The 27,202-nt window shown below is 46.4% G+C and overlaps 1 protein-coding gene across 10 annotated transcripts in view; it reads left to right on the forward strand.

Annotated features, from left to right (window-relative positions):
- The window catches only part of SPECC1L (sperm antigen with calponin homology and coiled-coil domains 1 like), a 170,460-nt gene that overhangs the window by 105,329 nt on the left and 37,929 nt on the right, over positions 1-27,202 (forward strand). For all 10 annotated transcript variants that reach the window (XM_033954779.1, XM_033954788.1, XM_033954783.1 and 7 more), the window contains one exon: positions 15,041-15,127. In XM_033954779.1, coding sequence (XP_033810670.1) covers positions 15,041-15,127 — 87 coding nt within the window. The remainder of the gene's footprint in view (positions 1-15,040; positions 15,128-27,202) is intronic.

Consider the following 27,202-nt stretch of genomic DNA (forward strand, 5'->3'; position numbering starts at 1 on the left):
TGGCACATAGGAGTTTGCCTTTGCAGAGTGTTGTTGCCCAGCAGAAAGCTTTGCTTCAAGAGCCAATGGTCCAGTCGGAAGAGGACTGGGATGTCTGGGGATCAAGGTCAAGGAGTTAAGAGTAGCACCACTGGGAACGAGAACAATGAGCAAGCACCAGATCTCGATGGGGGGACACTCCAGATAGGTGTGCGAGCTGCCCAGAACTTTATGGACCGCCATTGGCTCGCAGGCCTTGCAATGAAGACCACTCATCTAGACGGTTTTCCTGGTGACAAGAAGGGTTTGGGAGATCGGGCTCTTATCATGCAAAGAGCCTTTCCACAGATAAGGCGGGTGTGTCTCTACACACTGCCATTCTTTCTACCAAACGTGGTCTCTGCTTTCCACGTAAATCGGGAAGTCCAGCTTCCTTCATTTTATGCCACAGGCTTAAAGGAAAAGGATAGCATCTTGGTGTTACTGGATGTGAGGACAGTTCTCCATTATACGGGTATTTCAAAAACAGATCATAGATTTTGAAATCTTTGCACTGGCAAAGTGCTTTCCACTGTTCATCAAGTGCTATACTCATCTGCTCCAGTATGTTTCCTAAATCTTTGGAAAATTTACCAGCCACCCTGTAAATTCAGATCTGAGGTTGGGATGCGGTTCATTAATGCCAAGGAAAAAAAAATTCATTATGTGAAAATGAAGAATTCCATGTTTTCTATTGTTGGAGTAAAATATTGGAACTCTCTTCCCAGGGCTTTGAGATTATGTGAAAATCGTATATGGTTTAAGAAACAGCTAAAGACACAATTATTTGTAGATGCCTTTATGTGATGTTTATAGGGTGGCCATTTCTTTTTATGATGATTTGTGTTTATTCTCTCTAGAGTTGAGAAATGCTGATGATGTCTTAGAGTAGTATGTTATTGTAAAATTCTTAGGTTTAGTTGATTGTTTGCTTTGTGTATTGTTGTTTATTGGTATTATTTGTTTTTAATATTATGTATGTTCTTTTTGTTCACCACCTAGATTTTAAGTGGTTTATAAATTTTTTAAATACATTATATTGAGGTGATAAATGAATCTCGACTTTCAGATCAGCTTTTTGTGTTAAGTGACCTTGCATGGCTCTTTTGTCTGCGTACATTGGCTGTGGTACACATCTGCCAATTTCTTTGAAAACACGTTCCACCAGATATGCAGCCTCTTCATGGGCAGAATTCCAGGCAGTTTTGTCCAAGGAGATATGTAGAGCTGCTACATGGTCCACCCTCCATACTTTTACAAAGTTTTACAGAGTGGAAGTGGTGGCATAAATGGACACTGCTTTTGGGTCCTTGGTAATAAACATCAGTCCCATCTGCCCTGTCCTGGACCCAGGGGCCTGGTTTGGTACATCCCATTTATCAAGACTACTGTATCCTTTGCACTAGAAAGGAAGATTAAGTTCTTACCTGAATAATCTTCTTTCTAGTAGAAGGGTACAGTAGTCTTGACGGCCTGCCCTATCAGATTTTAAGTTAGCCTGCTTACTACCTCAGACATATATCGGTGTCTCCAGCTGTTTGTCTGTGAACAAACAAGAGAGAATGAAGATGCTTAATATTCTTCTGTTAAACAAGTATGAAGAGTAACTGTTAGCTCTATTGCAAAACCTTTGGGAGAGGCTATAGGAGCTGCCTAGTTGTTAGTGCTGGTTACTCTCAGGTAGGTGGCACAGTGTTCTCCCTAGGGCCTTTTAGCCGGGTGGTCCGCCCGGGTAATTTAGATGACCGCCCGGCTATTATCCGCTTTGAATTCTGCTGCTGCCGCTGGTGCTGCTTAACACCAAAAAAAAAAACTAAAACGGCTTGGAGATTTCACACCTTAGCCCATAGCGAACTTATGCTCCGGGGCTCTAACGTGTGCATGCCGGCTTCCCTTCTCTTCCCTCCGAAATCGGAAGTTATGTCCGGGGGGGGGGAGAGAAGAGAAGGGAAACTGGCACGCACATGTTAGAGCCCCGAAGCATGCGTTCGCTACGGGCTAAGGCGGGAGACAGGTCAGTGAAGCTTACAATTTGCTCTTCTTGCTGCCGGGTCCTGCCTACTTTCTGTTTCCGCGAAGGCAGGACCCGGCAGTATTTCCCCAATAGGTGGATCGCGAGCTTGGGCCGATCTGCCTTCCTCTCCCCGACGGCAGAATTGACGTCGGGGAGAGGAAAGCTGGTCGGCCCGAAGCAGGGAGAGCTTGGGGCGGCTTTGGGGGCCTGTTCCCCGATGACAGTGGCAGTGGCTTGGGGGAGGGCAGGGAGAAAGAAAGAAAGAGGGCAGGCAGGGAGACAGAAGGAAAGAAGAGAAACAGAAAAAAAGAAAGGGGGCATGAAGAGAGAAAGAAAGAGTAGGGAGAGAGGAAGATAAAGTTGGGGGAGGGAAAGAGGTCTGGAGGAGAGGAAGCATACAGGCTGAAAGAAGGGAAGAAAGATTGGATGCACAGTCAGAAGAAGAAAGTGCAACCAGAGACTCATGAAATCACCAGACAGCAAGGTAGGAAAAATTATTTTATTTTAAATTTAGTAATCAAAATGTGTCTGAATTTATATCTGTAGTCTATATTTTACACTATGGTCCCCTTTTACTAAACCGCAATAGAGGTTTTTAGCGCAGGAAGCCTATGAGCGTCGAGAGCAGCGCTGGGCATTCAGGGCAGCTCCCTGCGCTAAAAACTGCTATCGTTCTGCTATCGTGGTTTAGTAAAAAGGGAGGGGGTATATTTGTCTATTTTTGTATGGTTGTTACTGAGGTGACAGTGCATAGAGTCATCTGCTTTGACCTCTTTGAAAAAACCCCGGAATAGGAATGATAATTAACATTTTCTATGCATACAGTGTGCTTTGTGGGGTTTTTAAAAAAATTTTATTGTTGGTAGATCATTTTGACTTGGTCATTTTAAAAGTAGCTCGCATATTTATAAAATGGAGAGAATGCTTGCTTTACAGCAAGGAAATTATGATAATTTTTAAAAAATATGGGGGCCCTTGATTGCATATTCTAATGATCAGACACCTTAGACACCTTTTTATTACATAAGATTATATTCGGGGGGGGGGGGGGGAATGTATGATATATGTTTTAATTAGTATATTTCTAATGGATGGGATGGGGAGGGGGGTTCTTTTATATGATTTTGACAATAATGATTGAGAATGTCAAGTGATTTGTACGAATTTTTGATTGAATATTGTACACTTGTAGAAAGATATGAAAATGAATAAAGATTTACAAAAAAAAAAGTAGCTCGCAAGCCCATAAAGTGTGGGCACCCCTGCTCTAGAGCATCACTCCTTAGTTTTATCAAGTGGTGCAGTGAGGGGCCAGCACTTTACATCTTATCTCCTCATGTACAGCATGGTTCTTTATTCTAAGCAGCTCTGGCACTAACAGTACTACAGGTGCCTTATGCTACTTTCACTACCACTTGCAGTCAGGTTTGGCATTTTATCATGTTTTTGGTTTTTTATTTAGTTTTTCACCAGTATTTTCATTTATTTATTAAAGCAGCCTTTTTTAACAGCCCGATGCCCCTCCCCTATCAGTGTGTATCCAATCCACTGCTGACACTTTTTTGGCACCTCTTTCAACGGATCAAATATCATAGCCCCACTGTCGCTTGTTCACATTTATTCTGCATACGAATTTATCTCATCAGTGCAGAGACCTATTAGGTAAGTCCATTTTACTCTCCCTTTTTTACTTTCCCTAGTGCTTTGGTTTTAATAGAAGCTCATTTGAACAATAATTTAGATCTTTCCCAGGTTTCACTTGTCATCTACCCGGTCGGCTTGTCTTTGAGCTACTATCGGCTTATGTTTTCAAGATACACTGTATTATTATCAGTTGTTCATTTCCCATACGTTTACTTTTGCCCTGTTTAGGTCTATATAGTCTAGGCATACTGTTTGTAACCAGCCATCATTTTAAGTATGTATATGCCCTATTTTAGGGGGGGGGGGGGTTAAGTTCTTTTAGCATGTTATTTCATTAATTCTGAGTTCGGTGTTACAATATATTGTTCTTGGTTTTTAATTTACACATTATTTATTCTTTTCTATGACATGTTCGCATCGCAGTTTTTACTCAAAAGTATAAATAAGTATCTATATTTATCCCAGGACAAGCAGGCAGCATATTCTTGACTGATGGGTGACGGCACCGACGGAGCCCCGGTACGGACACTTTTAGAGTGATTGCACTCTAAGAACTTGGAAAGTTCTAGAGACCGCACCGCGCATGCGCGAGTGCCTTCCCGCCCGACCCCGACGCGCGGTCCCTCAGTTTCTTAGTTTCCGCGGAGCTAAGAAGTCGCATTTTCAACGGCTGTTGAAAATTTTTTTCATTCCGGGGAAAATGGCGGAAGCACTAATAAAAGAAAAAATTGATGAACATTTTGAAAAACACGAACTTCTGACAACCAGCCAACATGGTTTCTGCAGGGGGAGATCGTGTCTGACCAACTTATTGCACTTCTTCGAGGGAATTAACAAACAGATGGACAAAGGAGACCCCATAGACATCATATACCTAGATTTCCAGAAAGCCTTTGACAAGGTGCCTCATGAACATCTACTCCGGAAACTGAAGAACCATGGGGTGGACGGAGCCGTGCATAGATGGATCAGAAACTGGTTAGCGGGTAGGAAACAGAGGGTAGGGGTGAAGGGACACTACTCAGACTGGAGGAAAGTCACGAGTGGTGTCCCGCAGGGCTCAGTGCTCGGGCCACTGCTATTTAATATATTCATAAATGATCTAGAAACAGGAACAAAGAGTGAGATAATAAAATTTGCGGATGACACCAAACTATTTAGTGGAGCACGGACAAAGGAAGACTGTGAAAAATTGCAAAGGGACTTGGACAAATTGGGAGAATGGGCAGAGAGATGGCAGATGAAGTTCAATGTTGAGAAATGTAAAGTATTGCATGTGGGAATCAGAAACCCGAGGCACAGCTATACAATGGGAGGGATGTTTTTGAATGAGAGTACCCAAGAAAGGGACTTGGGGGTAATGGTGGACATGACAATGAAGCCGACGGCACAGTGCGCAGCGGCCGCCAAGAGAGCGAATAAAATGCTGGGGATAATCAAGAAGGGTATTACAACAAGAACGAAAGAAGTTATCCTGCCGCTGTACCGGGCAATGGTGCGTCCGCATCTTGAGTACTGCGTCCAGTATTGGTCACCATACCTTAAGAAGGATATGGTGTTACTCGAGAGAGTTCAGAGGAGAGCGACACGACTGATTAAGGGGATGGAAAACCTTTCATACGCTGAGAGATTGGAGAAACTGGGTCTCTTTTCCCTGGAGAAGAGAAGACTTAGAGGGGATATGATAGAGACTTACAAGATCATGAAGGGCATAGAGAGAGTAGAGAGGGACAGATTCTTCAAACTTTCAGAACATAAAAAAACAAGAGGGCATTCGGAAAAGTTGAAAGGGGACAGATTCAAAACAAATGCTAGGAAGTTCTTCTTTACCCAACGTGTGGTGGACACCTGGAATGCGCTTCCAGAGGACGTTATAGGGCAGCGAACGGTACTGGGGTTTAAGAAAGGATTGGACAATTTCCTGCTGGAAAAGGGGATAGAGGGGTATAGATAAAAGATTACTGCACAGGTCCTGGACCTGATGGGCCGCCGCGTGAGCGGACTGCTGGGCGCGATGGACCTTAGGTCTGACCCAGCGGAGGCATTTCTTATGTTCTTATGTTCCCGCTCGCGTAAACTTTTTCGGGTTTTTTTGCCCTTCCTTTTTTCTTTATTTTGTAAAAAAAAAAAAAAAAAATCTCTTTATTTTTTCGAGTTTTCTTGATTTGCCCCGGCGGGGCCTACTGCCATCATCGAGGCCTCGGCCTTCGATTTGGCAGAAGCTGTTTTTCCGTTCATGCCCCCCCAGCCCGGGTTCAAGAAGTGCCAGCGGTGTGCACGGCCTATTTCCCTTACAGACCCACACAACTGGTGCCTTCAGTGTCTGGGTCCGGAATATCAGGCCTCCACCTGCACCCGCTGTGCCACTTTGAAAAAGCGGACTCTGAAAAATCGAGAAATACAACAGAGACTGCTTTTCGGCACCGACATGTCCGACCCTGCGTCTTCGACACCGGTCTCGGTACCTGTTTCGTCGGCACCCACCTCATCGACGCCACGCGATACCGCGTCGGCGTCGCAGCATGCAGGTAAGCCGGCTAAGAAGCCTTCCCCGCTGGAGCGTCCTCCGGTCTCCATTGCAGAGAGTCCAGTCCTGCCGACCGTGAGGCGCCAGCGGAAGCGCTCCGCCCCTATTGAGGTGAGTCCCTCGACATCGGGCTCCTCATCTCCGGGGCGTAGAGCGGCACCGCAGGTACCGCAGAAGAAAAAAGCGGTACCGGTGCCCTCCCTCGATGATCGCATTGCGGCCATCTTACAGGTGCAGCTGAAGGAACAGCTCAAACAACTCCTTCCAGCTCTCCTGACACCGAGCCCTCCGGTGTCGGTCCCCACTGGGCAACCGGTACCGATTGTGGAACAGTCTATATTGTCACCATCCACTCTTTCGGTACCGGTACACTCGGCCTCATCGGTATCGATGCCTGTCCTCGCACCGGAGCTCAAGTCTCATCACCAATCGGTACAGACTTCGGCTCCGGTGCAACCGATAACATCACCCGGTACCGCGTCGATGAGGTCGGGTAAGTCGGTACGTAAGTCCCGACACCTGGAACCATCCACCCCTGAGTCTCGGGACCGTGGTCCCCATATTCGGGACCCTGATCTGTGGGGCGATTCTGAAGAACCTTTTCTGTCAGAAGGGGAGTGTTCGTCAGAGGAAGACGAGCCTATTCTTCAGGACACTTCCTCCAAACCTGAGTCCACCTCTTTCTCTTCTTTTTTAAGAGATATGTGTGACTCTCTTTCCATTCCTTTGGAGGCTGAGTCTAAAAAGTCCAAAGCTTTTCTAGATGCTCTTGATTTTGACCAGCCTCCAAAGGAATTCTTGAAACTCCCTTTACATGACATCCTGAGGGAGACCTTTTACAAGAATTTGGAGACTCCTCTTACTGTCCCGGGAGCTCCCCGCAAATTGGATTCCCTATATAAAGTGATCCCTATTCCTGGGTTCGATAAACCACAGCTCCCTCATGAGTCTCTTCTTGTAGAATCCACCCTCAAGAAGTCCTTAGGAGCTAGTGTCTATGCCTCTGTTCCTCCTGGCAGAGAGGGAAAAGCCATGGACAAATTTGGTAAGCGACTTTACCAGAATGCGATGCTTGCTAATCGTTCTGGTAACTATGCTTTTCATTTTTCTTTTTATTTAAAGCATCTCCTTACCACCATGGCTTCCTTTGAGCAGTACCTTCCTGTGGGGAATCGTGAGGCTTTCCATCAATGCTCTTCATCTCTTTTCCAGCTCAGAAAATTCATGGTAAGGTCTATATATGACACCTTTGAGCTTACCTCTAGAGCAACAGCCATGTCTGTAGCCATGCGCCGTTTGGCCTGGCTCAGAGTCTCCGAGCTTGATGTTAATCATCAAGACCGGTTGGCTAATGCCCCATGTTTAGGGGATGAGCTGTTCGGAGAATCTATGGACTCAACGACCCAGAAGCTCTCGGCTCATGAAACCCGCTGGGATACCCTTCTTAAGACCAAGAAGAAACCCCCACCTCCACGGCCATTCAGACAGCAATCGGCCTATCAACGGCGTTTTGTGGCTCGTCCCTTGCAGTCTTCCACTCAGCAACCTAGGAGGCAGCGCCAACAACAGCGGCAAACGCCTAGACCTCAGCAGCAACAACCAGCCAAGCAGCCTCCTCAGCAAAAATCGACTCAGCCCTTTTGACTTAATTCTCGAGGGCATAGCCAGCGTTCAAACATCTCCACTCCTCCCTCAACCGATAGGAGGACGACTCTTTTTCTTTCTCAGCCGGTGGGAAGTTATCACTTCGGACCAATGGGTCCTCAACATCATCCACCACGGCTACTCTCTCAACTTTCACACCCTTCCGGGCCAAAGTCTACCAAAAGAGTCTGCTTTGCACACTCCTCAATCTGCCCTCCTTCTTCAGGAGGTTCAATCCCTCCTACTTCTGAACGCCATAGAGGAAGTTCCTCTAGAACAGAGGGGGCAGGGATTCTACTCCCGTTATTTTCTAGTTCCCAAAAAAACAGGAGACCTCAGACCAATTCTAGATCTGCGAGACCTCAACAAATGCTTGGTCAAAGAAAAATTCAAGATGCTATCTCTAGCTACACTTTATCCTCTCCTCGATCACAACGACTGGCTATGCTCTCTCGATCTCAAAGAGGCCTACACTCACATTCCAATCAACCCGGCCTCCAGACAGTACCTTCGCTTCATGATCAATCACTATCATTACCAATACAGAGTGCTCCCCTTCGGTCTTGCCTCCTCTCCAAGGGTGTTCACAAAATGTCTGGTTGTGGTAGCAGCGTTTCTGCGCTCCCACCACCTTCAGGTTTTTCCCTACCTGGACGACTGGTTAATCAAGGCCATTTCATCTCAAACTGTTCTTCTGGCCACCAACCAGACCATCTTTTTTCTACAACTTCTAGGGTTCGAAATCAATATACCCAAGTCTCACCTTCTTCCTACACAGAGACTTCAATTCATTGGAGCGGTGCTGGACACTGTCCAGATGAGAGCCTTCTTGCCGGACAACCGTCTTCACAACCTCCAATCGCTCTGTCAGCAGGTGTTGCCCCAGCACTCCATTTCTGCAAAGCAGATGATGATTCTCTTGGGTCACATGGCCTCCACAGTTCATGTCACACCCCTGGCACGTCTTCACCTGCGCACTCCTCAATGGACCCTGGCTCTCCAGTGGTCTCAAGCGACAGACTCTTGCTCACGACACATATCTGTGACATCATCTCTTCGTCAGTCTCTACAATGGTGGTTGACATCCTCAAATCTCTCCAGGGGCCTTCTGTTCCATCTGCCTCCTCATCAACTGGTCATCACCACCGACGCCTCCCCTTATGCATGGGGAGCCCATTTGAACGAGTTCCAAACTCAAGGCCTTTGGACTCCTCAGGAAAAGAAGCATCACATCAATTTCCTAGAACTCAGGGCAATGTTCTATGCCCTCAAGGCCTTCCAACACCTTCTGTTTCCTCAAGTCCTTCTACTCTGCACAGACAACCAGGTTGCCATGTACTACATCAACAAACAGGGTGGAACAGGCTCTCGCCTCTTATGCCAGGAAGCTCAGAGAATCTGGTCTTGGGCAACCACTCGCCGCTTATTCCTGAAGGCGATTTATATTCAGGGAGAACAGAATTACTTAGCGGACAAGCTCAGCAGAGTTCTCCAACCCCACGAATGGACTCTCGACCCATCGACTCTACAGCCCATCTTCGCCCAATGGGGCACTCCTCAGGTGGACCTCTTTGCAGCTCCTTACAATCATCAGTTGCCCCAATTCTGCTCCAGACTCTACTCTCCTCACCGTCTGGCAGCGGATGCTTTTCTTCTGGATTGGTCCAATCTGTTCCTCTATGCTTTCCCTCCTCTACCACTCATGCTTCGGACCTTGTTCAAACTAAAGAAGGAACGGGCCACCATGATCCTGATTGCTCCACGGTGGCCCAGACAACATTGGTTCTCCCTTCTACTTCAACTCAGTTCCAAGGATCCATTTCTACTTCCACTGTTTCCCTCTCTGCTTACACAGGATCAGGAAACCCTCCTCCATCCCAACCTGCAGTCTCTACACCTGACAGCTTGGTATCTCTCGGGCTGACTTCAACTGATCTTATCCTATCTCAGCCTGTTCGCTCCATTCTGGACGCCTCCAGGAAACCAGCCACTCTGCAATGTTACCATCAGAAGTGGACGAGGTTTTCTTCTTGGTGTCTCCTACATCATCATGACCCCAAGTCTCTTGCAGTGGAAACCCTATTGGATTATCTGCTTTCTCTGTCTAACTCTGGCCTCAAGTCTACTTCCATCAGAGTCCATCTCAGTGCCATTACGGCCTTTCATGAGCCGGTCCAGGGGAAACTCCTTTCAGCTCATCCCCTGGTCTCCAGATTCATGCGAGGTCTTTTCAATGTGAAACCACCTCTCAAAGCACCTCCTGTGATCTGGGATCTGAACGTGGTCCTCTCCACCTTAATGAAGCCTCCATTTGAACCCTTGGCTACTGCCTCTTTCAAATTTCTCACTTGGAAGGTACTTTTTCTTATTGCTCTCACCTCTGCCAGGAGGGTCAGTGAGCTCCATGCACTAGTTTCTGACCCACCTTTCACAGTCTTTCATCATGACAAGGTGGTTCTGCGTACACATCCAAAGTTTCTCCCTAAGGTTGTCTCTGAGTTCCATCTCAACCAATCTATTGTACTGCCTGTTTTTTTTCCCAAACCTCACTCCCATTCCGGAGAACAGGCTCTTCATACTTTGGACTGTAAGCGGGCTTTAGCTTACTATTTAGACCGTACTAAGCCCCACAGATCATCTCCCCAACTTTTTCTGTCCTTTGATCCGAATAAATTGGGACGTCCTGTTTCTAAGCGTACGCTATCTAATTGGCTTGCTGCGTGCATTTTATTCTGCTATGCTCAGTCCGGACTGACACTGGAAGGTTCTGTCACGGCCCATAGAGTTAGAGCTATGGCAGCATCTGTGGCTTTCCTCCGCTCCACGCCTATTGAGGAAATCTGCAAAGCTGCTACGTGGTCCTCAGTCCATACTTTTACATCTCATTATTGTCTGGATGCTTTCTCCAGACGGGATGGACATTTCGGCCAATCTGTTTTGCAAAATTTGTTTTCCTAATGGCCAACCTTCCCTCCATCCCTCTTTTTGTTAGCTTGGAGGTCACCCATCAGTCAAGAATATGCTGCCTGCTTGTCCTGGGATAAAGCACAGTTACTTACCGTAACAGGTGTTATCCAGGGACAGCAGGCAGATATTCTTGCGTCCCACCCACCTCCCCGGGTTGGCTTCTTAGCTGGATTATCTTAACTGAGGGACCGCGCGTCGGGGTCGGGCGGGAAGGCACTCGCGCATGCGCGGTGCGGTCTCTAGAACTTTCCAAGTTCTTAGAGTGCAATCACTCTAAAAGTGTCCGTACCGGGACTCCGTCGGTGCCGTCACCCATCAGTCAAGAATATCTGCCTGCTGTCCCTGGATAACACCTGTTACGGTAAGTAACTGTGCTTTCCATTCAAGTTTCATCACGGTGCTCTGGTTTTGGCTCCAGTATTTGTCACTTCCGTCCACAAGGTCTGGCTATCCATTACCGTCTCATATTTTAAAGACTCATTCGTTATAATTAGTGGTGATCCACACATCTCTTCATAATGGACATGTCCGATTTTAGCATTTGGATCTTAGTACTTTGGGTTTGGTCTTTTCTGGTTTCCTTTCTATAGTCTGCTTTTTGTCTGGAGTCTTTTGAGTTTAGAATTACATTTTATGACAAATTTTTGTGGTTATAATTGTATAACATGTCTAAATCGGTCAAGTTAACTATTCTTTTTATTATTTTTTGGCCCCTCATACAGTGGAAGACCGCCCCGGGTGCCAGCTCTAGTGAGGTACTCAGCCGGCTGGATCCAGAACCTTCCGAGCTGCTCTAAATGGCACCTGCACCTCAGCGTGGCTGCCGTACTTATTCCGAAGCAGAGTCGGCAGCCGAACTGAAGTGCAGGAAGGTCCCGCAATGACTGCATTTGCCGCCACTGCCTCCAGAAGACGTAAGTGATGTCAGAAGGGGTGGATCGGCAGCTGCAGTCATTGCGGAACCTTGCTGCAACTCCCTGCGTCTGCCGGCCCACCCCCTCTAACGTCACTTACATCTTCCAGAGGCAACAGAAGCAGTCATCATGGGACCTTGCTGGTTTGGAGGGAGAGAGGAGCATAAAAGGGTGGTGGAGGGAGAAAAAGGGGATCAGGGTGGTATGGAAGGGTGGTGGAGGGAGAGAAAGGAGCAGATGCTGATGGAATTGGTGTGCAGGGAAAGGAGAGAGACATAAGGGGGAAGGATCCTGGATGGAATTGGGTTGGAGGGAAAGAAAGGGGGCAGATGCTGATGGAAGTGGGGGAAGGGAGAGGAGAGAGTGAAATGCCAGACCATGGGGGTGTGGGAGAGGGAAGGGAAGAAGAGGAGAGAGATGCCAGACCATTGGAGGAGGGAAGGGAAGAAGATGGATGCCAGAATAATAGGGGTGAAGGGAGAGATGGAAGTGGAATAAAAGGAGAGAAGATGCCATATAGAAGGGGCAGAGAGAGGATAGACAGTGGATGAAAGGAAGAGAGTGACAAGACTATGAGGAAAGCAGAAACCAGAGAAGACAATGTAGAAAAAAATTATATATATATTTTTTTGCTTTAGGGGAGATGCATTGGTGTTTCTGTGGTGTTGCATTGTATGCAGAGTCCAGCTTCTTGGTGGTTCAATTTAACCTTTGTCTACGTTTTTCTATTTTATCCACCCTTTTACAAAACTGTAGAGCATTTTTTTAGCACCAGCCATGGTGGTAATTGCTCAGAATTCTATGAGAGTCTGAGCTGTTACCACCATGGCTAAAAACCACATTACAGTTTTGTAAAAGGGAGAGGGGTTAGTTTGTGATTACATATTCCATACTAGGTGAAGGTGTTTTATGTGTTCTGTGTTTTCGAAAGACATGGTTTTCAGTTAGGATTGACTGTGTAGGATTGATCTGTACTAGTCTGGCTTGTTTAGTTTTACAATGGGTGTATTGATGTACTGCTCACTGCAGTATGTAAGATGCTGCCTTTTCCTAGGTACACTCTTGTGTGATGTGTAGATTGTTACTAAAAATCATGTTTTTCATACAGATGGGAGGGGTGTTAAAAAAATGATGGGCCTCGAGTGTCACATATGCTAGGTACACCACTGCCTTCATAGTTTATATCTAATCCAGAAGCCTGCTTTTAGGACCTACAGGGTATGTATCCCTCTGATTCATGATAATTTCACTTTTCATAGTAACATAGTAGATGACGGCAGATAAAGACCCGAATGGTCCATCCAGTCTGCCCAACCTGATTCAATTTAAATTTTTTTTTTTTTTTTTTCTTCTTAGCTATTTCTGGGCGAGAATCCAAAGCTTTACCCGGTACTGTGCTTGGGTTCCAACTGCCAAAATCTCTGTTAAGACTTACTCCAGCCCATCTACACCCTCCCAGCCATTGAAGCCCTCCCCTGCCCATCCTCCTCCAAACGGCCATACACAGACGCAGACCGTACAAGTCTGCCCAGTAACTGGCCTAGTTCAATCTTTAATATTATTTTCTGATTTTAAATCTTCTGTGTTCATCCCACGCTTCTTTGAACTCAGTCACAGTTTTACTCTCCACCACCTCTCTCGGGAGCGCATTCCAGGCATCCACCACCCTCTCCGTAAAGTAGAATTTCCTAACATTGCCCCTGAATCTACCACCCCTCAACCTCAACCTCAACCTTCATGTTATCTTATCCATTCTTTTTATTATACAACTGCCCACATAAGCATCATTCTTTGACGTGATTGGACCTTGAAAACTAACGGCAACAGTGTTCTCCCCAGAAATTTTTTCCAGCCATGAAAAACATTTGCTGCATTTAGTGTGCCACAAAAAACATTTGCTCTGTTTAGTGTGCCAGAGTTTAAAAAGTTTGAGAGACGCTGCTCTATACCATTTGAAAGAGGGCAAATATCTAATTATTCACTTCTAGAATTGGATACTTCTTAAATTTAATAAAAAATTATGGAACAAGTGTCAAACCTTAAGAAAGGCAGTCATATTGAGCATTGGAAAATAACTAATAATAATTAATTAATACAAATAGTACACATTTAGGGCTCCTTTTACTAAGCTGCAATAGCAGTTTTACTGTGCGCTTAGCTCGCACAGAATTGCCGCACGTGCTAGACGCTAATGCCACCATTGGGAGTTCTCCATGCCGTCCTTGTTGTTTCTCTTCCTTAGCAGTTATTCATTGTTTTGGTACAAACTAAACATGGTTACAGTATTCTCTAAATTATAAACTTATGTTCTTTTCTATATTTTTTTTAAATTGATGTAAACCGAGTTGAGCTTTATTATATGAAGATGACCGAGTCTATAATTCTAAGTTTTAGTTTAGTTTAGCTGAGGCACTGCCCAGTGACACAAGGAGGCAGAGTTGAAAATGTAGGTGAAGGGAAAAACCCACTTGCCAAGATTACTATACCCTTCTACTAGAAAGAAGATTGTCAAGGTAAGAACCTAATCTTCCCTTACAGCTTCTTATCAACTACTACCTGAATTAGCAGTGCACATCTGAAAGTTGTGGACAGGTAGCTGTAGTGTGTGTCTGTGTAATTATTGTTTGTGTAGGACTAATCCCTGGGGGCATCTGATAATGAGGATGCTACTGCTTGTCTGTCTGTCCAAATTAGACTGTAAGCTTTTCTGAGCAGAGACCATCTATTGCATGTTGAATGTACAGCACTGCATATGCCTTTCAACACTATAGAAATGATAAATAGTAGTAGTATTTTATCCAGCATCTGTATCATTACGATCTATTGAAATGTTGTTTTACAGCATTCATGTCGTAGCAGCTAGTGATCACTTTAGAAGAGAAATTCCCTGGTATTCAAAACAACTCTGGGCATTTCTTCTTAAGCTGTAACATGTAGAAAGCAGTGTTAACAAAAGTTAGGAATGCATGTGTTCTTCAGTGTTTGTGATTTGATGGTATCATCTCTGGGAAAGCTGACAGTTCTGCTCTGGTTAGAGGTGATCTTATCAGAAGGCAGACCACCCTCAAGACATGCTTAGTCTTTCAGGTCTTTGAATGTGAAGCCACTGTTTTAACTAGCCTTTAAATTACAGTTTGATTAATAGATAGTATCTGTGTGTCTGTGCTCATCTGCCCCTTATCCTCCCTACGATAAGTGATGGAGCATGACCAGAGGCTGGGATGTAGTGCTGGGTTCTGTGTAGACAGGCTTTGGCACACTCATGTTCAATTTCTGATATATTTATTATTACTTTTTCTTGTTTTCCTACAGAACATTTATTAAGAAATTCTGGTGTTAGCAGACCTACGTCAGCACTTCCCAGAGTTCCAGCAATAGAAAGTGCCAAATCCATTTCAGGTACAGGTATAGCAGTCTGTTGAAACTGTGCAATAACAATTCTGTAGGTGGTGCCCTTTAGTACTGTAGCAGACCCTAGATGTACCTGAACCCCAGAAACCCAACCAGAAACTCAAACCCCGTCCCACACTCAGGGAACGGAGAGGGAGTCACGAAATGACATGAACGGGGCCCCCAATCCCCCAACCCCACTCACCCCTGACAGAACCCCCAAAGACTCGGCCAAAAGATGAACCCCCCACACACACACTGAATATTCAAGCAGGTCACATACACTCCCACACTATCAGGCCAAGCTGCCCAAAGCCTCTAGAAAAGAAGAAGCGCAGGCCCACCACCCGGGAAATAGGACAGGGCTCACTAAAGCCCCCCCTTCATGATCCATATCACGCAATGGGTAGCCGAACAATCACCACACCATGCAAACAGAACCACCCCAACCACCAGCCATACAGCAAATAGAGAGCAGTCCTCCCACCAGAGAAGCAGTCTCCAACCAGGCATACCAAGCAGTCCACCTCCCCAACACAGACAAGACAGGCACATCCAGTCCCTAAGCACTCCAAATAGGACTAAGCCCCAAAACAAGTCAATCCAGCGGAAGCTCCAGGTAATGAAGAAGGCTCCAACTCCACCAGGGCGCTAGGCAGCTGGAGTATAACAACCCAAGAACGCCGCTATCCGGGAGCTACATTGGTGATACCAGACTCCCGGCAGGGAGCTCTGAGGAAACCAATGCCCACCAGGGAGCCGAGGACCAGGCCACAACAGAAGCCAAGGGCAGTTCCATAACAAGGATACCTGCAGGCCATCCACTGAAACAGTAACTGTAAACAAACAAAAACAATAGCAACTCTGCCCTGGGCCTCAGTCCCCCGGCAAAGCAGCCCGCAGCACACAACAGGCACTGCCCTGAACCAGAGTCCGAAACAGTCTCAGTGCCAAAAATGGCTCAAAATGGAGGGCACCAACAGCAACCCACAGTCTAGAATCATCACGGAGCCGAGGAAGGCCCAGATTCTCCAGGAAGGCCATCCAAGTAAACCTGGGCCTCCTCCGCCGAGGCATAGCTCTTCCAACCAGCAGGGGTCCAGATCCTCAACACAGCCGGGTAAAGCAATTGGAAACGATGTTTGCGGTCAAATAGCGCTGTGCACACTCTGGAGAAGCGGCGACGTCTCTCCTGCAACGCAGGAGAGTAATCCTGGAATAAACGCACCGGTATGCCATCATAAGCAAGGGTGTTGCGTTTTTGCCTATAATGTTTCATTAATTCCATCTTTATAGCTGAGTTGTGCACTTTAAGGATAGTAACTCGGGCGCGTGTATGATCCTCAGTACGCCTCCCGAGACGATGCGCCCTCTCCAACCGCAGGGGCCCCATGCCTGCGGGAAGCGGCAGTTCGGCCCGGAGCTAAGTCTCCAAGGTGGTAAGTAGACGAGCATCCGGCACCGACTCCAGGAAACCGATCAGTTGTAAATTGTCCCTTCTCGAGCGATTCTCGAGGTCTTCGAGCTTGTCTGCCTGCCGTTGGAGTTGTTCCCTGAGGGACAGCAAATCCACCGCCGCTGCTGTAGATGTATCCTCCACGTGCGCCACTCGGGTTTCAAGTTCGCCAGTGCGCCTAGTGGTGTCAGTAAGCAGGGTTTTAAGGGAAGAAAGCTGGCCCGAAAGTTGATCAAAACGGGCATCCAACGCTCGCACGACCGACGCGGACAGGGCATCAATGTGGGCATCAGACAAGGGGAGCGATGGACCCGGGTCAGGCAATGCCGCCGCCATTTTAGCCTCGGGCCGCGCAGCTCTCACCTCCCGATCCCTCGAGCCTCGGGTCGCCTTGCTGCTCATAGCTGGACTCCCCGGTTGGACAAAGCGGTCCATACAATCTACCAGCCCCGGAGACAGCGAGAGATACCGGAAAAACAAATGTGGTAGGGTTCAGAGAGACCCGGGGCCCCGGAGCTCGAGCAATGCTCGGCTCAGCACATCACGTGACTCTCACGTTTGAATTTTATCGGTTCAGTCTTCTTGAAACAAGGAACTTCACTTTGGATTGGTGACTGTAACATGGGACTTGGCTGTTAACTACCCAGGTTTCTTATGTAAATTTTTTTTTATCAGCGAATCCGAGACGATGGCTTTACCTAATGGTGTATTCCTCAGTTTGTTACTGTTCTTCCTGGATCAAAGGTAATACGGAAGCAATGTATACGTCAGAAGAAATAAAAAGTTTTAAGTGACTAAGCATCGTTCGTTTGAAATGGATGGGACTGTTGCTTGATGGTTGGGTATGCTGATATGAGTCTGCGTTGGTTATCATTTACACAACCTTGAGATTCAAGTGAAGTTTTTTTAGTAAATTAATTTATGATCTGGGTAATTTATTCTCTTTCAGATTTTTACTTCGTGTTTTATGATCATAAATTTGTCTCAGAAATAGGCATTAAGGGTGTATTTGGTTTATAAATGTTTTTATGATTAATTTTATTTATGTATATTATGATGTGGAGTAATGTTTTATTCAATATATGTTATCTGAATATTTATGAATTAAATAGGAGGACTTCAGTTCATGGATAATACAGATTGGTGAGGGTATTAATTGGGTATAGGATGGGTATATTTTCATTTAGTTATTATTAACTAATATATTATAGTTTCGGAGAATTAATTGATGAGATTTTAATTGTTAATTTAATATTAATCTAATGGAGCATATTTTAAGGTTGAATATGATTTGGAATGGTGTTTGCATGATGGCCTTTTTTATTACATTAATATTTATGTTACTGATTAATATGAAATGATATGAAGGGATGTATTTAGATGGGACTTTATACAATAATTCAAGAGATTTATATTTTATTTCATTTTATTTAAGGTTTTTTTTGGGGGGGACACAAAGGGATTTTAATGTAGAGTTTTAGTTAATATTATTTATTTAAAATCTTGTAAAGGTAATTATTTCTTTGATAATTTGTTTCTTAATGGTATTTTTTAAAGAAAAGTCTATAATTAATACTATTATTTGCTAATGAATAACTATTATTGTTTAGTTATTAATGAAAAATATTTTGTCTCTAACTCATGTGTATCTTAGAGGCTTATTATAATGTTATAATCAGTTTAAATTTATGCTTGTGTAGAGTATTTCTTCACCTGAAATCAAATGTGCGTTTCTAAGATTTCACTATTAATTGGGGGAGTGGGGGGTAGGGAGGGTTGGGAAAATAGGGGTAAAGTTCAGGTTCACAATTGTATAATAAGGAAAATGATGCCTATTTATGAAGTTTGGGAATATTTGAATTATTTTGGGGGGGAAAGATTTTCTTGCTTATAATGTAAAGATGGATTTTAAAATTTTCTCTCAACCATCAGATTAAAAGGAAAAAAAACATTAGCTTTCTTAAAAAAGCAGAATGCGGATATCTACTATATTCAAGAGACTCATCTGTCTATAATAGAATAAAAAAAAAACTGGAAGGGGGTTGGGTGAAACAATGTTTTTTTGCCCCTGCAGTTGGGAAAAAAGCAGGGGTAGCTATTCTTATTAATAAAAAGTGTTCAGTCAATTTTAAATTAGTAGGTTCAGATCCGAAGGGTAGATGGGTGCATGTGGATATGAGTATGGGAAATAATGCCCTGGCTTTGTTTAATGTGTATGCCCCTAATTTGAATCAAAATGAGTTTTTTAAAACATTACAATTGTTACTCCCACTGGCTGCTTCTAAATTAGTTGTGGCTGGAGATTTTAACGCTGTTATGGATCCATTATTGGATTAAAAAACCTTGTAGAATTATAAAATCATTAGGGTTAGATAATTTGGTGCATTCATGTGATTTAAAAGATATTTGGCATATACTTCATTTTAATGATCGGGAATTTTCCTTTTGTTCACAAGTTCAGAAGTCTTTTTCTAGGATTGATTATATTCTTGTCTCAACTCAAATAGTTCAGCAAGTGATTAAAGCTTCCATAGATCCAATTATTTTATCTGATTATGTGGGTGTATGGATTGAACTTCAAATGGATCAACAAGAGTATAGTAGACCTATTTGGAAATTTGATAATACATTGCTTGTGGATACAAAATTCTTAGAAGAATTATAAATAAAAATTACTGAATTTTTTCAGTATAATTTATCATATGATATTTCTTTGGAAAATGTTTGGGATGCTTTTAAGGCTACCATAAGAGGTAATATTATTTATCCCAGGACAAGCAGGCAGCATATTCTTAACGCATGGGTGATGTCACCGACGGAGCCCCGGTACGGACACTTTTAACTAGAAAGTTCTAGTTGGCCGCACCGCACATGCGTGAGTGCCTTCCCGCCCAACGGAGGAGTGCGTGGTCCCCAGTTTCTTCGTTTCCGCGGAGCGAAGAAATCGCATGTGTTTCAACGGCTGTTGAAAAACTTAGTTCTGCCTTCCCGCTCGCGTAATTTTTCATTTCTTTTAAATTTTTCCTTTCGGATCCCTTTATTTTTCTTTTCAAAAAAAAAAACTCGTCGAGTTTTCTTTATTTTTTCGGGCCAGCCCCGGCGGGGCCTGTTGCCACCATACAGACCTCCGGTTTTGATTTTGCGGAGGCCGTGTTTCCCTTCATGCCCCCTCAACCGGGCTTTAAGAAGTGCCAGCGGTGTGCACACCCGATCTCTCTCACCGACCCGCACAATTGGTGCCTACAGTGCTTGGGTCCGGAGCATCGGGCTGACACCTGCACCCGCTGTGCTACTCTTAAAAAGTACACTTTGAAAAATAGACAGATCCAACAAAATATTCTTTTCGGCACCGGATCTGCCATGGAATCTGCCGCGACGTTGACGGCACCTCAAAAGTCGGCACCGACTACTTCGACACCACCGGATCCTTCTTCGGGGTCGCTGGCCCCAGGTAAGCCAGCTAAGAAGCCTTCCACTTCCCTTGAGCGCCCTCCTGCCACAGTTGCGACACCGGCAACCCCGGCAACGCACCGACCCCGCAAACGCTCCGCTCCGATATCGGTGAGTGCCTCGTCATCGGCCTCCTCATCGCCGGAGCGTAGAGCGGCACCTATGGTACCGAAAAAGAAAAAAGCGGTACCAGTGCCTCCCCTGGACGACCGCATTGCGGCCATACTCCAAACACAGTTACAGGAGCAGCTGCAGCAACAACTCCAACAACTCTTGCCGGCGTTGCTGGCACCGCACCTTCCGGTACAGGACCGGTCCGAGCCTCGCACCGTCCCATCGGTGTCGACCCCCTCGGTACCGCTCAACACTTCCATGCCGGTCCTCTCGGCTGAACCACATCTCTCCCAACCTGCGGTACAGACCCGCTCCGATACCGATCCTTCTCGGTACCAGGCACGACACCGGTCTTCCTCTCCCGGTACCGCCTCTGTACGCTCCGGCAAGTCTCTCTCTAAGACCCGCCATGCCGAGCCCTCCACACCGATGTCCTGCCGTGCGCACCCCGACATCAGGGACCCAGACTTATGGGAAGACTCCCCACACGGTACCGAGGAAGATGCTTCATCGACGGACGAGGAACCCTCGGTAGCTGATACCGTTTCAAAACCTGAACAGTCCTCGTTCACCAAATTCCTAAGGGAGATGTCAGCTGCTCTTTCCATTCCCTTAGAGTCTGACTCTAAAAAGTCACAGGCCTTTCTCGATGCCCTAGACTTTGAGCAACCTCCCAAAGAATTCCTCAAGTTACCCGTACATGACATCCTACGGGAAACTTTTTATAAGAACTGGGAGAACCCCCTCACTGTCCCTGGGGCCCCTCGCAAATTGGATAGCTTGTACCGGGTCATTCCCATCCCAGGGTTTGACAAGCCTCAATTGCCCCATGAATCTCTCCTGGTGGAGTCCACCTTAAAGAAAACTCAGGGCTCCAGTGTCTATGCCTCCACCCCTCCTGGCAGAGAAGGAAAAACTATGGATAAGTTTGGCAAGCGCCTTTTCCAGAATGCAATGCTGGCCAACAGGGCAAATAATTACTCCTTTCACTTCTCCTTCTACATGAAGCATCTGGTGCAACAACTCTCCTCCTTACAAAAATACATTCCTGAACATAAGGTCCCTCTTTTTCAACAACAAATTTCCAGTCTTCTCCAACTCCGGAAATTCATGGTGCGCTCTATTTATGACTCATTTGAGCTGACCTCTAGAGCATCTGCCATGGCTGAGAGTTTCTGACCTCGACATTAACCACCAAGACCGCCTGGCTAACGCATCTTGCATTGGTGATGAACTCTTCGGGGAGTCCCTGGACTCAACAACCCAGAAACTCTCGGCTCACGAGACCAGGTGGGATACTCTGGTAAAACCTAAAAAGAAGACTCCACCTGCTCGCGCCTACAGACAGCAGTCTTCCTACCAACGCAGGTTCTCCGCCAGACCTCTCAACCCGCCTCAACAGCAGCCACGCCGACCTCGGCAACAGCATCAAACTTAGGCTCGCTCTCAGTCTCACCAACCTGCCAAGCCTCTACCTCCGTCAAAACCATCTCAGCCCTTTTGACTCTCTTCTCCAGGGCATAGCCAGTCTCCCACCATCATTGCCTCTTCCTCAGCCTATCGGAGGTCGCCTCCAATTCTTCCTCAGCCGTTGGGAGGTCATCACATCAGACCAATGGGTCCTCAACATCATTCGCCACGGCTACTCTCTCAACTTCCAGACTCTTCCACCAGAAAATCCTCCCATAGAGTCTGCTTCTCACTCCTCCCAATCCCTCCTCCTCCTGAGGGAGGTCCAATCCCTCCTTCTTCTCAATGCCATCGAAGAGGTCCCCTCAGACCAAAGGGGTCAGGGATTCTACTCCCGCTACTTCCTGGTTCCCAAGAAGACAGGAGACCTCCGTCCCATCCTCGATCTCCGGGATCTCAACAAGTGTCTGGTCAAGGCAAAGTTCAGAATGCTCTCCCTTGCCACGCTTTACCCTCTTCTCTCTCAACACGACTGGCTATGTTCCCTAGACCTCAAAGAGGCCTACACTCACATCCCAATCAATCCGACTTCACGTCGCTATCTACGGTTTCAGATACAGCACCATCACTATCAGTACAAAGTGCTACCCTTTGGCCTCGCATCATCACCCAGGGTGTTCACCAAGTGCCTTATTGTGGTGGCGGCCTTCCTCAGGTCTCACGACCTCCAGGTGTTCCCCTACTTGGACGATTGGTTGGTGAAAGCACCTACGTCTCCGCTTGTGCTACAAGCCACTCAACACACCATCTCGTTCCTCCATCTCCTGGGGTTCGAGATCAACTACCCCAAGTCGCACCTGCTTCCCACGCAGCGACTTCAGTTCATTGGTGCAGTTCTCGACACCACTCTGATGAGGGCGTTCCTCCCCTCCGACCGACAACGGACCCTGCTCCACCTCTGTCGTCAGGTGCTCCTTCATCACGCCATCTCAGCTCGGCAGATGATGGTCCTCCTGGGCCACATGGCCTCGACGGTCCATGTGCTCCCTCTGGCGCGACTCCACCTCAGGACACCTCAATGGACTCTAGCCAACCAATGGTCACAGACTACGGATCCTCTTTCTCATCCCATCTCTGTGACATCGTCTCTTCAGCAATCTCTTCAATGGTGGTTGAACTCCTCCAATCTTTCCAGGGGTCTACTCTTTCATCTACCCCCTCACTCCATGATCATAACCACAGATGCCTCCCCCTATGCATGGGGAGCTCACCTGGGGGATCTTCGCACCCAGGGACTCTGGACCCCTCAGGAGCGTCAACATCACATCAATTTCCTGGAACTCAGGGCCATGTTCTATGCCCTCAAGGCCTTCCAGCACCTTCTCTACCCTCAGGTTCTTCTCCTGTGCACAGACAACCAAGTCGCCATGTACTACATGAACAAGCAAGGCGGCACCGGATCTCCCCTCCTCTGTCAGGAGGCCATCCGCATCTGGACCTGGGCCACGGCCCACAGTCTCTTCCTTAAGGCTGTCTATATCCAGGGCGAACAGAACTCCCTGGCCGACAATCTCAGCCGCATCCTTCAACCTCACGAGTGGACTCTGGATCCTCCCACACTCCGCTCCATCTTCGCTCGGTGGGGCACTCCTCAGGTGGACCTTTGTGCAGCTCCTCACAACCATCAGCTGCCCCAGTTCTGTTTCAGACTCTTCTCTCCTCATCGTCTGGCCCCGGATGCCTTCCTGCTCAACTGGACAGATCGGTTCCTCTATGCCTTTCCTCCACTGCCTCTGATGTTGCGGACGTTATTCAAACTGCGCAGGGACAGAGCCACCATGATTCTCATCGCCCCTCAGTGGCCTCGCCAACACTGGTTCTCCCTCCTGCTCCAGCTCAGCTCCAAAGAGCCCATTCCTCTTCCTGTGTTTCCTACTCTACTTACACAGCAGCATCAGTCGCTACTGCATCCCAATCTGTCTTCGCTCCACCTGACAGCTTGGTTTCTCTCAGGCTGACCTCTCCAGACAATCTGTCTCAGCCTGTCCGTCGTATTTTGAATGCCTCCAGGAAACCGGCCACCCTCCAATGTTACCATCCGAAGTGGACCCGGTTCTCCTCTTGGTGTCTACTACATCACCACGATCCCACCTCATTGGCAGTGGAAACTGTACTGGACTATTTGCTCTCTCTGTCCGACGCTGGCCTCAAGTCTACCTCAATCAGAGTCCACCTCAGTGCCATTACTGCGTTTCATGAGCCTATCCTCGGAAAACCTCTCACGGCTCGTCCCCTGGTTTCCCAGTTCATGAGAGGCCTCTTCAATGTCAAACCACCTCTGAAGCCTCCTCCAGTCATCTGGGACCTGAATGTGGTTTTATCCGCCCTCATGAAACCTCCTTTTGAGCCTCTTGCCTCGAATTCACTCAAATTTCTTACGTGGAAGGTGCTTTTCCTCATTGCCATCACCTCTGCCAGGAGGGTTAGTGAGCTGCATGCACTGGTTGCCAACCCACCTTTCACTGTTTTTCACCATGACAAGGTGGTTCTGCATACCCATCCTAGATTCTGCATACCCATCTCCCCAAGGTGGTCTCGGACTTCCACCTCTACCAGTCCATTGTATTGCCTGTCTTTTTCCCTAAGCCCCATTCTCATCCTGGTGAACAGGCGTTACACACACTAGACTGTAAGCGTGCCCTTGCATACTACCTTGACCATACCAGGGCTCACCGCTCGTCCCCTCAACTCTTTCTGTCCTTCGACCCTAACCGTCTAGGTCGTCCTGTCTCTAAACGGACGCTTTCCAACTGGCTTGCTGCCTGCATTGCGTTCTGTTATGCTCGGGCCGGTCTTTCACTGGAAGGTGCTGTCACGGCCCACAGGGTCCGAGCTATGGCTGCTTCTGTGGCATTCCTCCACTCCACGCCCATCGAGGAGATCTGCAAAGCTGCCACTTGGTCCTCAGTTCACACGTTCACTACTCACTATTGTCTGGATGCCTTCTCCAGACGGGATGGACACTTCGGCCAATCTGTGTTACAAAATTTATTTTCCTAATGGCCAATCATCCCTCCTCCCTCTCTGTTAGCTTGAAGGTCACCCATGCATTAAGAATATGCTGCCTGCTTGTCCTGGGATAAAGCACAGTTACTTACCGTAACAGGTGTTATCCAGGGACAGCAGGCAGATATTCTTACGTCCCACCCACCTCCCCGGGTTGGCTTCTTAGCTGGCTTATCTTAACTGGGGACCACGCACTCCTCCGTCGGGCGGGAAGGCACTCGCGCATGCGTGGTGCGGCCAACTAGAACTTTCTAGCTAAAAGTGTCCGTACCGGGGCTCCGTCGGTGACGTCACCCATGTGTTAAGAATATCCGCCTGCTGTCCCTGGATAACACCTGTTACGGTAAGTAACTGTGCTTTCATACTCTGCTTATATTAGAAAACAAATTAAAAATCAATATTCTAATTTGGAAAAAAAAATCAAAATTTTGGAATCTAAATTGATTGATAAATGGGAACATGACACTTTACAAGACCTTTTAAAAGCAAAAGGTAAATATAATGAATTAGCTTTGAAATTGATAAGGAAAGATCTTTTTTCTCAGCAAGCTTTGTATTATGGAAACTCAAATAAGGCGGGTAGGTTATTGGCAAATTACCTTAAAGCAAAGAAAAGAAGAACAAAAATTATTGCAATAAAAGATGAGAAAGGAGTTATGCATAACCAAATTGGTAATATTTTACATAAATTTTTATAAAGATCTGTACTCTTCTGATTCTTATGATGGTAGGGAGAAGGATGGTTTAGATTTTTTGAATTTAATTATTGGACCGAAGGTATCTGATCATATAAAAAGAAGTTTAGATGAGCCTATATCACTAAAAGAATTAGAAACAGCGAGAAGGATGGTTTAGATTTTTTGAATTTAATTATTGGACCGAAGGTACCTGATCATTTAAAAAGAAGTTTAGATGAGCCTATATCACTAAAAGAATTAGAAACAGCGTTGAAGTCTAGATAGACTTCTCACGCCCCAAGACCACTTCCCTATGCTTCTAATCCACGTCGGAACGAATGACACCGCCAGGAACACCACAGAATATACCCAGAGACTTCAGAGCCCTGGGTGAGAAGCTGAGGCGTACGGGAGCACAGGTGGTCTTCTCGATCCTGCCAGTCAGAGGCAAGGGCAGAAACAGGGATGAGCGTATCCAGAGGACCAACGAGTGGCTACACAACAGACCCCAATGGTTCACCGCAGAGATCTCGGACCTCGTTAGGGACAAGAAACGAGCATTTATTTCCTACAAACGCTCAGAGGATAAGGAGGCTAAAATACAATATACGGCCAAGTCTACAGCTGTCAAATCGGCAGTCAGAGAGGCCAAGCTTCGAGTAGAAGAAAGCCTAGTAAAGAACATTAAGAAAGGGGACAAATCCTTCTTCAGGTATATTAGTGATAGAAAAAGAAACATAGATGGGATTATACGCCTTAGAAAACCTGACGGGAATTATGTAGAATCTGATGCAGATAAATCCAAACTACTAAATGAATACTTCTGCTCAGTCTTCACCTGTGAAGCACCAGGGTCCGGCCCGCAGCTACAGGCAAAGCAAAGCTCGGAAGACCCATTTCAGAACTTCGAGTTCACACCGGCCGACGTCTACAGCAAATTATCAAAACTCAAGGTGAACAAAGCCATGGGACCAGACAATCTACACCCCAGAGTGCTCAGAGAGCTGTGTGATGTCCTAGCGGAACCGTTATCCATGCTCTTCAATCTCTCCCTAAGTACGGGAAGAGTCCCCCTGGACTGGAAAACAGCCAACGTCGTTCCTCTGCACAAAAAGGGTTGCAGGGCAGAGGCTGCGAATTACAGGCCGGTGAGTCTCACATCGATAGTGAGTAAGCTCATGGAAACACTAATCAAGCGTGAATTAGACACGATCCTGAACGAGGAGAATCTACGCGATCCCCATCAACATGGATTCACCAAGGGCAGGTCCTGCCAATCCAATCTTATCAGCTTCTTTGACTGGGTAACAAGGAAGCTGGACTCTGGAGAGTCCCTGGACTTCGTGTACTTGGACTTCAGTAAAGCTTTTGATAGCGTCCCCCACTGCAGGTTATTGAGCAAGATGAAATCCATGGGTCTAGGGGTTACTCTAATGGCATGGGTCAATGATTGGTTAAGCGGTAGGCTTCAGAGGGTGGTGGTAAATGGTAACCTCTCTAAAACATCAGAGGTGACCAGTGGAGTGCCGCAGGGCTCGGTCCTGGTTCCGATCCTCTTCAACATATTTGTAGGAGATCTACCTCGGGGGCTTCAAGGTAAAATAACACTGTTCGCCGACGATGCCAAATTATGTAACATTGTAAGCAAAAGCGATTTGTCCGACAGCATGAAGCAGGACCTGCTAAGGGGTCTATTACAGGTACTATGGCTGAATCATTAACAATTGTTTTGCCAAAGCCAAACAGAGATCCCACTTTGGTTTCAAACTACAGGCCTATTTCATTAATAAATGTTGATGGTAAACTTTTGGCTAAGATATTGGCTTTACGCTTGGCCAAGGCTCTCGCTTTTATTATTGATATGCATCAAACTGGATTCGTTGCGAAGAGACATTCCTCTAACAATACCAG

Source organism: Geotrypetes seraphini, chromosome 8 (genome assembly GCF_902459505.1).
Source record: "Geotrypetes seraphini chromosome 8, aGeoSer1.1, whole genome shotgun sequence".
NCBI lineage: Eukaryota > Metazoa > Chordata > Amphibia > Gymnophiona > Dermophiidae > Geotrypetes > Geotrypetes seraphini.